The sequence below is a fragment of the Pleurotus ostreatus genome (assembly GCF_014466165.1).
Source record: "Pleurotus ostreatus strain PC9 chromosome Unknown scaffold_4, whole genome shotgun sequence".
In the NCBI taxonomy this organism is placed as follows: Eukaryota; Fungi; Basidiomycota; class Agaricomycetes; order Agaricales; family Pleurotaceae; genus Pleurotus; species Pleurotus ostreatus.
The window spans coordinates 2,735,152-2,747,823 of record NW_023503159.1 but is presented as its reverse complement, the minus strand read 5'-3'; the positions used below and the strand labels follow the sequence as shown (position 1 = coordinate 2,747,823).

At 49.1% G+C, this 12,672-nt stretch overlaps 5 protein-coding genes across 5 annotated transcripts; 3 read left to right on the top strand and 2 right to left on the bottom strand.

The window, feature by feature from the left end:
- Window positions 1–2,798: 2,798 nt before the first annotated feature.
- On the top strand, window positions 2,799–4,083 carry PC9H_006749 (uncharacterized protein; the record flags this gene model as incomplete). Its single annotated transcript, XM_036776292.1, has 7 exons — window positions 2,799–2,918; window positions 2,973–3,080; window positions 3,135–3,176; window positions 3,230–3,421; window positions 3,469–3,537; window positions 3,588–3,797; window positions 3,853–4,083. 7 exons carry the CDS (start codon window positions 2,799–2,801, stop codon window positions 4,081–4,083), a joined length of 972 nt encoding a protein of 323 aa, XP_036632311.1.
- Window positions 4,084–4,362: 279 nt separating this feature from the next.
- On the top strand, window positions 4,363–6,739 carry PC9H_006748 (uncharacterized protein; the record flags this gene model as incomplete). Its single annotated transcript, XM_036776291.1, has 3 exons — window positions 4,363–4,596; window positions 4,650–4,780; window positions 5,143–6,739. The coding sequence occupies 3 exons, from the start codon at window positions 4,363–4,365 to the stop codon at window positions 6,737–6,739; spliced, it is 1,962 nt and encodes a 653-aa protein (XP_036632310.1).
- A 329-nt stretch (window positions 6,740–7,068) lies between these two features.
- Window positions 7,069–9,078, top strand: PC9H_006747 (uncharacterized protein; the record flags this gene model as incomplete). The annotated part of the gene is made up of 3 exons (XM_036776290.1): window positions 7,069–8,217; window positions 8,273–8,762; window positions 8,816–9,078. The coding sequence occupies 3 exons, from the start codon at window positions 7,069–7,071 to the stop codon at window positions 9,076–9,078; spliced, it is 1,902 nt and encodes a 633-aa protein (XP_036632309.1).
- A 70-nt stretch (window positions 9,079–9,148) lies between these two features.
- On the bottom strand, window positions 9,149–10,218 carry PC9H_006746 (uncharacterized protein; the record flags this gene model as incomplete). The annotated part of the gene is made up of 5 exons (XM_036776289.1): window positions 9,149–9,571; window positions 9,621–9,689; window positions 9,737–9,922; window positions 9,974–10,042; window positions 10,090–10,218. The coding sequence occupies 5 exons, from the start codon at window positions 10,216–10,218 to the stop codon at window positions 9,149–9,151; spliced, it is 876 nt and encodes a 291-aa protein (XP_036632308.1).
- A 487-nt stretch (window positions 10,219–10,705) lies between these two features.
- Window positions 10,706–12,098, bottom strand: PC9H_006745 (uncharacterized protein; the record flags this gene model as incomplete). Its single annotated transcript, XM_036776288.1, has 10 exons — window positions 10,706–10,753; window positions 10,808–10,938; window positions 10,991–11,034; window positions 11,087–11,105; window positions 11,165–11,250; window positions 11,320–11,469; window positions 11,526–11,559; window positions 11,612–11,688; window positions 11,756–11,838; window positions 11,895–12,098. The coding sequence occupies 10 exons, from the start codon at window positions 12,096–12,098 to the stop codon at window positions 10,706–10,708; spliced, it is 876 nt and encodes a 291-aa protein (XP_036632307.1).
- Window positions 12,099–12,672: the final 574 nt, after the last annotated feature.

Genomic DNA, 12,672 nt, shown 5'->3' with positions numbered 1-12,672 from the left:
TTTTACAGATTTTTTTATATCTGCTATTATAACGAGATCTTGCTGTACTGTGAGGTTCGTATAATAGTACTTAGGTTGAAATGACAACGAGTTTGAACTGAATAGAAGGGTAGTTCCGAAGAACAAAGGAATCCCGTTAGATTAGGCCAGCAATCGGTAAAGAGCCCAACGTGGAACCACGAAAGCTGCGCTAGGCCGTTTGATTGCATCGGTTGACCAGCAGCTTTCCGGGAGACTCCAGACGGCATCACCCAACCCGGGGCCTCCGTGATCCTTTCGCAAGGGTTTCTCCCCTTGTAAGAGGCGGTAGCATATACATTTATCCCACCGTCACATTCCAATGTTTCTTTCCCACAGAGTATCTTTTCCCTTCGTTGATATAACTCCAAGATCAATCGCATCACACAAAGTGCGACAAACGCGAAGGCGTAGATATCGCCTTCCTTGGAAGCATAGACGGGAACCTTGTCGGAAGGTCTTGCGATCTCATGAGGGGTGTACCTATACGATCCGTTTTTGCTACTCAAGGGTCCGAGGCATTGCCTATAATTCTGGCCCACGAGAAACCACAAAGTACGGCCTTGACACCTCCCCTGTGGTTCGTCACAGAAACGTTTGCCTGTTCAGAGATCACGAGAGAAATGCCTAGAGGGCCAATGTGTGCACTCACCGGCTTGAGATGACCATGGATGGTTTGTTTTCATGGTGATACTCAGAGCACGAGCAATGTCAAGCACCTTATTGTCAGCGACCACCAGTGATACAACTTGTAAGTAGACATGGTGAGACGTTGACACTTAGGTGTATACCTTATGTAGCTCGGCAATCCGCCCTATCACATAATGGAAGATTGGTTATGTCCGTGGGTACCCCAAGGCCACCCCGAGGTAGTTCACAACGTTGGGATGTTTCAGTCGTCGTAGCACCTTGGCTTTTCTGGAAATTTTCTGCCATTTATTCACCAATAAAAGGATAGACATTCAGAACCAATATGCAGACATACCCCAGCAAATTCCTCCAGCATCTTGTCGACTGTTTGCTCCAAAGTAACGCTCTTTCGCGGCAACCTGAAGCAATCATCGCAATGTACAGTCTTCCTTAGAACTTACGACGTATCTGGTTCTTTCAAAATCAATACAACGGCTGCCAACCTTCTATTCCTTGAGCGAGAGCTGGATGGGTTGGGGTCTGCTTCAAAGAAGGCGGTCAAGTTCTGGTGGACAGGCGTGCACTTAGCCTAGAGTCAAATTAGGGGCGTATGAAGCACACCTCAGGTAGACCTTCGATTTCTTCTCGACCGCCGAAAATAGGATTGGTAGGGTTGTTGACGGGTCCAACCTAAGAGAGGGTTAAAAAACATAAGGCCGTGACCAGCCAGGTCCTCTGTGGAGATGGCTGCACGATGAGTAGTAGACATTGTACTTGTCTTGGGGAGGAATGGATAGATAGAGCGTAATTTGTAAGACAGTTACACTTGTGAGGTATCCATTGTTACAAATGCCACCTTTGCCTATTCAAACAAAAGACTGAACGGCACCAGACATGATCATAGCCGCCGAACGCTCGCCCTGGCCACAAAAAAGGGAGTGGCCTAAATCGCGACGCGAAGTGTTTTTTTCCTTACATGGGAGCTCAGGCTGTACATTTCATAATCGCGGAGATTTAAATTACTTGTAGTGGACCCTGTTGGGTTTGGTTGTTGGGTGCATGACGAATCGTTACATGGATCCCGTTCTTTATCCTGCCAGTAATCACTCTCAGGGTGTTGTATTCAAGGGTTAAGACAGATAATGGACAGATAATGAATATTCCCTCGAATATCAAGCTCCACAAGTGTGCTTTTGGACACCGCTGTTTACGTTTCTGGGGGCTCAACTGGGGCGCCTGGAATACAGTGCCATCAACGGCTGTTCAAAGGACAACGATGAGGATCAAATACTTCTGGTGCTGGTTCGAACTTGGACCAATACTTGTGAACAAAGGAAAATGGGAGCCGCAGACTCGTAGGAACCAGACCCAAGCACACCATAAGGTCCTCTGTCATACCTAAGTTCCCCACTCCCCTTTCTGAGGTTTGGACAGTTCCGGGTGAATATCCCTTGCGCCAGTGACGACAGCTAGTGTTTAATGTACCCAATTATTTGCTCATAATACTGAATATAAACATTAAGCCCGTTGAGAAGCTGTGATGGAATACTGCGTGACACTGGAAGCACGGTCGCTGTGAATTCAGTCTAACCGAGGATGTCAATCTCCGACTACGGTGCTGCGGGTCAGCGTTCATATGCAGAAAATTTCACTCCCCGGAGTCCCGTTTTCTTTGTTCTAAGGCTAGAAAACAATAGGTAAACCACATTGGGTCGCCCTCGATTGTCCGTTTTGCGGCTAGCACATATACAGCCCAGTTCCTTTTGAACTCAAGCTTTTGGGGACCGGAAGCGACATAGTACTTGGCTTCTCCGGTTGGCTCTTAGTGTGTAGTCATTTAGGAGGTCTACCTGCAGGTTCGTGCCTATTCCTGGCTGCATCTACGATCGTCGGCGGGAATTGCCTTTTACGGACTAAAGGTAACTGTGTCGGAGTCTGAGTTTGGCTACAGGCTCGGTATTTCCCGTCACTACCTGCATTCTGTCCGAGTCATTGGGGCGTTCCAATGCACAATAGAGCGATATGCAAATTGTGGCATCGCAACCTGTATCGCTGTGTTAGCGGACTTGTTCCACTAAATTGGTGGCCACCTCAAAAATACTTAAATAGAATGGCGTTTCATATCTCATCTGCATCGTTCAGTTGTTTCAATGCCCACTGTAATCCCTTCACCTTCTTGGTCGAATGCTGAACTATCAGCAGCGGACATCGCCTCCCTCCCTTACTCCAAGTGGATTCAGGAAGATCTTGCTCGACCCCTCGTTGCTTTGGTAAAGTCTGATTTTGAAAAATACCTCTCGGATACTGCTAATGCATGCCTTTAGTCGTTCAAAGGAAAGATCAGGCTCACAGGCCACTACGTCAAGCTAGGCAAAGGGTCCTGCTCCCTCGTTTTTCCTGGAGAGATAATCCAAGCTGGCCAAGTTCATCAGGTTTGACCATTCCTTGGCCTCGCGTTGTACACGTATCTAAGTTCTCCTGCCTAGGTCGCGGTGAAAGTCTATCAAACTGATATAGCTGACGCACAGGTGAGTAGTTCAGACACTCAAGATATACCCCAACTATATGTAACCTTGCACAGATGATGGCGAGAGAGATCAAAGTACTGCGGATGTCGAGGCATCCCAATATTGTATATTTCCATGGTGTTGTTGCTACGCCTCATCCAACATCTTCCGACCTATCCGATTTTCGGATCGTGACCAGCCTATGCGAGGGAGGAGACATATTGAGTTATCTTGCCAGAAACCAGAATGCTCATCGCATGTCTCTGGTAAGTCGTAAATACAAGTTTCGCCGCATTTTCTGAATACAACCTAGATTCATGACATGGTTGCTGGCATGTCTTATCTGCATGGTAACAATATAGCCCACGGTCGCATCGAACCTGTGAGTAGTTTGCAGTGCTTCTGGAGCTCTGTGTTGACAACACATTGTAGAAAAAGGTGCTCGTCAGGCTCGTTGATGGCCGAGCGTGTGCGGTCCTCTCAAGTTTTGCATCCGCTCGAATCCTCGGTGACATCACGTCGTCCGATTGGTACGAAGGGATATATATCTATACTCCACCTGAAAATGCTCCCTCCAAGTCCTCCACGCCATTGGCGACCAAGGAAGCAGACATCTATGCGTTTGGGTTTACAGCTCTTAAAGTAAGCACCACTCGGTGTCTGTGGTTCATTGGTACTCATCGACCTTCACGTGCAGGTTTTGAGCACCTTAGAAGTTACCTATTCCACAGACGAGGCTGGGGCCGCCACCGCTGCATTCTTCTGGGCAGGAAATCGCCCGTCGCGCCAGGCTCACGCTGGACCGGAACTCACTCTCGAAGTGTGGCAATTGATTGAGGAATGTTGGAATGCTGAACCAAAGAACCGACCCATTGTGGAAGAAGTCATTGCACGGGTAGCCGGACTCGCCAATAAGAACTGCATATAAAAAACTCGAATGCATACGTTACCCATACAGTGTCTGTTGTCCAAATTGTCTTATCTAGCGCCATCTCCTTATGTAATATATAGTGACCCTTTATTACTTTTGGGAGTTACCATCAGTTTCCGTGTGGTCTGGCGTGGGTCCTTTTCAACGTGCCTTGGTGCTCTATCGAAGGGGATGGCGCCAGATCGCTTACGCCCTTCGCCCCTTCCTAGCCGTCGTCGGGATTGGCACTAGACAGTGGGCGAATCTCCGCGATCCTCGTATTCAAGGCGGCGCTCAATGACTAGCGCTAGCAACTCGCAGAAGTGGTATCGGAAAGTCTTCAAGAAATTCCAGAAGAAAAATAAACAGCCCGGTCCCCATCCGAAGACCGAGCAGAATGAAGCCGCCAAGTTGGCCATGAATGGGGCCAAGTTAGTGATTCGGGGGGCCACTGACACACTCGAGGGAGTTCCCGCACCGGGGCTACAGGGTGCTCTCAGAGGTGTCCTGTTCATTATTGATAATATCGATGTAGGGAAATCTTACTAAGATCTATCCCTATTCACTTCCTTATGGTTTTCTAGCGTGCTAGGCAGAATGCCGATGATTTCAAGCAGTTAACAGAGCATCTTGGAGCTTGCCAAAATGTTTTCGTTCGATATCAGTCAGGAACCATCCCTCCCCCTTTGAAAGAGGCCATCACCACGCTGAATGAGTCAGCGACGACTAAAATTTGCGTTCTACAAGACTGATTCTGACGTTCCACAGATCAATTCAAGCATCTTGCGCTGCCATAAATCAGGTGGTTAGTCACGGCCGTGCACGACGGATAATAGAAAGCAGCGAGGATGCTCAGCTTTTTCTATTCCATATTCGTATCATAAGTAATGCCTTATCCCGCTTTCAGGTACGCAAACCACCAAGTACGAAGATAAATAATAATGGGTCATTCGGTGACAGCTCGCAACGAGCACCTTCATGAGTGCAGAGGTGAATCTAATATCCGTCATCGATATGCGATATGTATCTTACTGTCGTATACAGACGCACGAATCCCTATCTATCAGTGAGTTTCAGTCTGAGGATAGATCCTCCGTCTAACGAAGGCAACGATTTAGACAGAAAACTTCTGGTTGACAAACTCCCCACTGCCAAGGGAACCTCTTATAATTCCGCAGAACGTTCTCATGTCGTTCCGTGCCTGGACAATACAAGGACTAACCTGAGACGGCGGATTGTTAATTGGCTTCTTGACCCCAATGCGCCCGCTGTCTTTTGGTTGAAAGGGATGGCGGGGACAGGTAAATCGACGGTCGCGCAAAGTATCGCAGAACTTTGTGCGGAGGAAAACTACCTTGCCGCCAACTACTTTTTCGCTCGGGATAAAGCTCTTCATCAGACGATGCAATATTTCTTCCCCACATTGGCCCACCAACTTAGCGAATTTGACATACGCCTTATACCCTTCCTTGCTCAAGTGGTGCAAACACAGTCCCGGCTAAATGACCTCAACTATTCGGCACAATTCAGACCTCTCATAACGCAGCCTTTGGAAGACCTCCGGCGAATTGTCCCCTCGCTTTTTTTTCCGATGGCCATCGTTGTCGACGCTATCGACGAATGCGAGAACAGTAGAGACGCTAAAGGGGTCCTTAGTCTACTCTTGAGCGGTAAAATACAGGGCCCCAAACGACCCGACCTCAAGATTTTCATCACTAGTCGCCCGGAGCCTCATATCCAGGCCACCTTCGACGCAGCGGCCTCCACCAACTTACAACGTTTCGTCGCGCACGATATAGATTCCGAAGAGGACGTAAAAAACGACATAGCAATGTATCTCCAGCAAGGGTTTAAGAATATTCAGGCGGAGAACCCAAGGTGCTTCAGAACCCGTAAAGCGCCATGGCCTACGCAGTTCGAGATGAAAAAGCTTCTTCAGAGATCAGGGCAGTTATTCATCTACGCGGCGCTGGTCCTTAAATTTGTTGGAGATCCCCGTTTGCATCCAATGGAGCAACTCAGGATAGTTTTAGACGCCCATCGGGAAGGCCAATCTCAGGTCTACGCAGACCTAGATGATCTCTATCGCCAAATCATCCTCCAGGACCCCAAATTGGACCGTGTACACGCTGTCATCGGAACTATCCTACTTGTTTTCGAACCACTTTCATCCATGGAACTCGAGATTCTCCTCGAGCTTGAGGATGGAAACGCTGACAAGACTCTGCAGTGGCTACAATCCGTTCTAGCCATCCCGTCTGATGAAGAACAGCCTATCAGGCTATACCACCCTTCTTTTCACGATTTTTTGACCAACAAGGACCGAGCTGGTGATCTCTACCTCGATCCTGCTGTGCAGCACGGAAGACTGGCTCGTGCTTGTTCCAGAATTATTCAAATCGGCTGGCCCACTTGGCAGACCGAGGAAGGTGTTACGAATGCCCACCTACGACTTTTCCGCTACGCATGTACTCGGTGGGCGTACCACCTTTGTCGTTCGGATACATCCGACCCTACCCTTCCTCAATATCTGAACAATTTCCTGCAATCGTCGATTCGTAAATGGTTCGATGCCTTGATTCGGCTCGAGTTGTTGAATACACTTGTAATGTCTGTGGCAGAGATTTTTCGTTCGGTGGGTATTGCCTCCGTGCTGGAGAGGCCCTCCTACTAACCTCCTGCCGCCAGACACTCCCTGCCAATGATCACAGGCTTTCCCGTTTCCTGTGTTACGAATTAGACCGCCTCGGAGTGTTAATCTCCCAGCGACACGAATACATCCGTTATACCGTTCCATTGAATATCGCTGAAGGGCTCCATGAAATGGCTATTGGTCACTATCCGGAGCGGCCGCGTCCTTCGTATTTCCATTTTCATCTTGGCTCTGTCCGCAGAAGGTTCTATTATTGGCATCGTTCCAGAGATCATATTGTAGAAGCAATCAAGGCTTATGAGGCAGCAATCGCAGAGCTGGATCACCCCCCAGATCGCCCCCTTTATTTGATGGAGCTAGCAATATGCCGACGCCTCCTCTCTCGATCAGGCAACGATCGCGAGGCGATACAAGAAAGCATCTCGCTGTTGCAGGAAGCCTTTCCCTGTATTCCTTGCGAGTCCCCAAATAAATCGGTTTGTTGCAACAGCCTCGCACTCTCGTACCTTACGCTGTATGGCGCATCTGCCGAGAGATCAGACCTTGACCACGCCATCAGCCACCTCCGCGAGGCTACGGGGATGCCTGTGTCCTGCCCTTCCCTGACCGCAGTCTTTACCAATAACCTAGCATCAGCCCTCCAAACACGACACGAAAAATACGGTGACAAGCCCGATCTATTGGCGGCTATTGCTCTCTTTACTGCCGCATCGCATCATAACGCTTCCCCTCCTTCCATTTCCTTCCAAGCTGCTTGGAGCCGCGCGAAATGCGTCAAGATGCTTAACGAACAACCAGCACTTCCTCTATTTCAAGAGGCCTTAAGAATGGCTCAACGAATCATGTGGTCGGCTCTTCGCGATTACGCTGCTCAAAGTCTTATTCTGGATGTAATCACCTGCGCACACATGGCCGCGAGTGAAGCTCTTATTGCAGGCGATATCTGGACCGCCATAGAGTGCTTCGAACAAGGCTGCTCCACGTACTGGGTCGACGGATTGACCATTCGCTCGCTGTTCTTCCCCGTCGATGCAGAAGTAGTCCGCGCTAAGGAGTCCGCTCAAGCCTTGGAGGTATTTGGACTTCCCGAACCCATAGGTACCATATCTTTCGATGAAGATATAATCACCTTCCCATCCGATGTGGTTGGGCAAATAAAAGACTACGACACCGTCATGGCTCCCATGCTCAAGCAAAAGGCCACATGGAAGTCGAAAGCCGAAGCCGCCTGTCGATCCACTGGGATCTTCGGTCAACTCGACGGACGGGTGGTCATGATCAATGCCTCACCTACCAGCTGTGACGCCATCCTCATACAGCCAAACTCAGAAAAACTTACCTCTGTTGTACATCTTCCCATTGAATATTCGACTCTTTACGAACTCGCCACAGCCACAAGGCTTGAATGGGGGTCAACTGAGGATTCCAAAATCAAAGCGATTTGTCAGAACATCTGGGATGGTATAGCTCTGCCTGTTGTCACCGCCCTTCAGTTGACGGTGGGTAGAAATTATTTACCATTGTTTCGCCACTGATGTGTCTTGATGTTCTTAGGAGGCGGATGATCCTCCACGCATTTGGTGGTGTTCGCCGGGACCGATATGTGATCTTCCAATCCATGCTGCAGCAGATTATACTGCTGATCCGCCTAGGTATCTCACCAGTTACCTTGTTTCCTCGTACATCCCCTTCTTGAGTATGTATTCGGAGCCCGTGCAACAGACCAGAGATCTCCCTCCAAAAGTCGTATTTCTCCAACCTCCACGAAGTTTATTCGACCGACCAGCGGAAAAGGAGATCGACTCGGTCAGGAGCACCATCCCTGAACAAAACTTTCATTTAGTGCCGCCAGCGACATTGCCTGACATAATCTCCGAGCTGCGAAATTGTACCGGCATACATATCACTTCTCGTGCAGAACAGAGACACACAGATCCAGCGGATTGCCGTTATGTACTCCCTGGCGATGTTCACCTACGCCTGTCAGATCTCCTTGCTGAGACAACGGTACCTCCATTCGCATTTCTCTCTGCACATCCTGAATGTATGTAGTTTCGTCCCTCTGCTCCTAAGCGAATTCTGACGAAGTTTCGGCAGCGAACTATTATCCGAAACCCACATGTCGACTACCTCAGGACATGTTGACCGTCGGGTTTGCTTCCACCGTAGCGGCTTACGGGCCTATCTCTGACGAGGAAGCTCCAATCGTCTCGTCTCGCTTCTATTCGGAGCTCCTCAAACTCGGAGGTCTTGACTTCCGGTTTGCCGCAAAAGCACTCCATAGAACAATGATCGCCTTAAGAGAGTCGGGTGAGGTAAGCATGAGTGCATGGTCAATGAATATGCATGCTGGGCTGTAGGTATCTAGACACATATGGTACATCCTGTACAATGTACGCGTAACGAAATTTTGATGACTACGAGAAGTAATCACTCCAACAACTGCGCAAGCACTTCTGCCATAGCTGGGCGAGCCTCTGGAGAGTGTTGCCAACACGGAGAAATGATATCCCATTTACACTTGGGGATTGTAGAGTAGTCCTCAAGACGCGGCTCACTCCTGGCCAGAGCCCCAGGGTGGTCTGAAAGTGGAAGTTGCCTTGCATATATCTGAATAGTGTCAGTGCATTGCTGTCGGACTCTTGTCCTGATGCTTACGAAAAGAGCGATGAGGCCAAATGAATAGATGTCCGCCTCTTTCGTGGGCTTCGCACTGCCAGATTGTTGTAATTCCGGAGCCGAGAACCTGGCATCTGCAGGGCTCCTAGTGGTCTGCCCGCGATGCCCCCCGAACTTCGAGCGGCAGAAGTCGCTCAATGCAGCTTCGCCGTTGTCGAGTACCATGACATTATGCTGGCAACAGAGTTAGATCGGGGTTGTGCAGGACAAGTTCGATGCATACAGGACGCAGATTACCATGAACAATACCTTTTTCATGCAGGTAATGGAGGCCTCGAGCTAAGCCAACAACCTTCCAAAACCGTCAGACGAGTGAAAATAGGTAAATGGAGGGCGTACCAACGTGTGGACATCTGCATCTGCATGTGACGGTAGATATCTTACAATAGAACCATTGGGGCAACGCAGAAAAACCAGTGCTGGCTGAGGATCAACGGTCTCATCAGTAATCTCAGACATGCCGAAGCATGGAATGATATTTGGATGATTGCTATCCATCCATATCTCGGCTTCCCGTTGTACCCGCTACGAGATGCGTCAAGCAGTTCTCCGAACAATCACTGACCGAATACTCACAGACAACGATGCAGCGACCTGTTCCCGAGATTGATTTGCACTAATTGGGTATGTTTTGATACAAATGGCCTTTGAGGAGGTGTCAGTGTCAGTCCCACTCCTGCATGTGGGCTCACCGTATTCTTGGTCTTGTCTTCGTTGTTCTGAGCATACGTCCCATCGATAATCATGGCGCCATCAGTCCAGCGAACATTCAGGTGCGCAGGATCAACTTCTATGCTTGAAGTGATGTCGGGGACGTGCATTTCGAGGACGTTTCATGAAAGCATCACTTTCGAAGGCTTTATGAACCTCTAGAGATCTGAGATGACGGAACCTCGATGATCCTGGCCATTGTCCCTCAGGCGCGGAGTTGGAAGGTACAATGCAACAACCCGAACAAACGGTAGTAGTGATGATATTAGATGAGGTAAGTGGTCGTGCACGAGTTCTGAAAGTTTCTTGTTGAGACCCACTCTCCAATGCAGGGCCCAATCTTCTAGACCTTGTTTACAACAAAGTACCCATGGACCCACAAGGGTATACATATACAAATGAACCTGGATTCGGATTGACTGTCAAGGGTCAATCTATCCTATGAATAAATTGTGTGTGAATGGTTTATACATGCACCGTGCTCCTTGGTGATCGATCTGTGAGTTGTGACTCGTACTGACATCAGATGAACACCGTTCTGGAAATTCAACAGCCAGCGAGTTGGAGTCGAGGTCGAGTGATTTAATTAAGCTGTGATTAGGGTTCTGAGGTACAGAACGCGATCCCAGCGGCGATACCATAGTACTAATGATATAATCAGCAAGTGCCGTATCGCCCTTTCTGACCCATCTTACTCACAGTCAAATGTGAAGAACCGATGCCAAGGAACGGAATGGACGCTGAGCAAGTAGGATCTTCGCCATTGGTGGTTGAGCACTGCTTGACATTGACTGGAGTTGCTGGATCTGGGTTTTGCCAGTACTCTACTCCTACAATCGCTACATCAGCCAGTACCAACACAGGTAATTGGGCTAGATGAACCATGGTGGCGATAACCGAGAACCGTAGAGATCGAACTCGCCGCTCTAAAAAATCCCATTAAAAGCCAAGCTCAACGTAGTGACTGCCTGGACGGACCCGTCGATGGTATGCACGGCTAGATCAGGAAAGCGTTCTAAATATCAGTTGCCGTCGCAAAAGCAGATCTGTACGTACACCGGAACGCATTTGCACCAAATTGAGAATTGATGAACTGGGCAGAGATGGGGTTGAAGGTTCGGGGTTGGCCGTATGTATACATCCTAATTGGTCTTATATATTTTGTGTAAGTCTTTAAGCTTTAAGCCTCGATGTGTGGTCAGCGTCCGTACACTTTCGGGAAGTTCTGCTTCAACGAGATAGCTGCAAGGCTTGACAGGGAGCCGCCCAGAGAATGACCAGTAGTGACCAGCGAGTATCCAGGATGCGCGTTGAGTTGAGCTCGCACAATCGAGATGACCTGGAGCGCGATGGAGTTCCACCTGTGGACCAAGAAATTTTGTAAAGGTTTTTAGAGTGCAAATTAGGCGGCGCTTACGCGGTAACGAAGCCTGTGTGTACGAGCGACCCAACTACCCCCACACGATATTGAGAATACGGAGAAGGAAATAGAAAGAGACAAACGTGGTGGCGAGACCCCCGGGGTTATGAACGGTACGAGGAAGAGCTCATTGTCGAGCAAGAAGTCGGTTGGGGACGTGCTTTGGAGTTTAAATAGTCAGGCAAACACCCTTGAGTCCAAGGCTGGCATGTTTTTTGTAGTCGCACCTGCCACGCAAAGCAACAACGATTTCTTTGCGGCCGTCATCTCGTACAATGAAGCCTTGTGTGTCGGTCAACAGTTGGTCGATCTGCCATCCCTTTGTAAGCGGCAAAGGATAATGGGTGTCGAGTGGGATGAAATTACGCGTTGGACCAACGTATTCCCATTCGGTTGCGCGCACACGTCGTTGTATGCTGATGATGCATACTGGAAGTAAAACACAAGATCATCGAAGACCTGCTGGGAAATAGCGCGCTTCTGCAGCACTGTCGAGTTCGTATCTGCAGGAGTCGAGCAAGCGACGGCGACGACGAAGGTAAACCAAGACAAGAGGTAAAGAGACGTCATGGCTCTTCGGGACGGAGTTGAGGGTATGGTTTCTACTCTATATCGAAGCACCATGAGAAATCGCGAATTTAACAGCACGGAAACGCTGCCAGGCCTGTCATACTGAGTCCTAGTGCATGTGGAAATTTAGATTGTGGAAGGATTGTAAACTCAGCCCCTGGTCGGAGAAGCGATCGAAGCTGAAGAGAGTGTGTCATGGGGTGCTTAGCCATCGTGGAGTTGATGGATCCTACGCATTGCAACTGTGTTCCGGCGCGTCGTTGAAGTAAACAGCAGGCAGGCTCAACACCAGATCAACGAATCCACGCATCCCATATGTGACTATCTGACATACCGGGATGTACTTGAGCCGGAAGGTAAATTGATCTCAAGGACCGCATACTGGTTCTGCATCGAATCCCCACAGCATCCTGATCTTCCAGACGGACCCGTCAATCTTCGACCAATGGAGGGCGTTACAAAGCGACGTACGTTCTGAACTAGAGCTCCCTGCTCCTATTTCACGTCTGCAGAGGCTTGATGCTAGATTGAGTAGAGGATCTTGGTAGACAGGGGGTCTATTCCATAAGGCGGG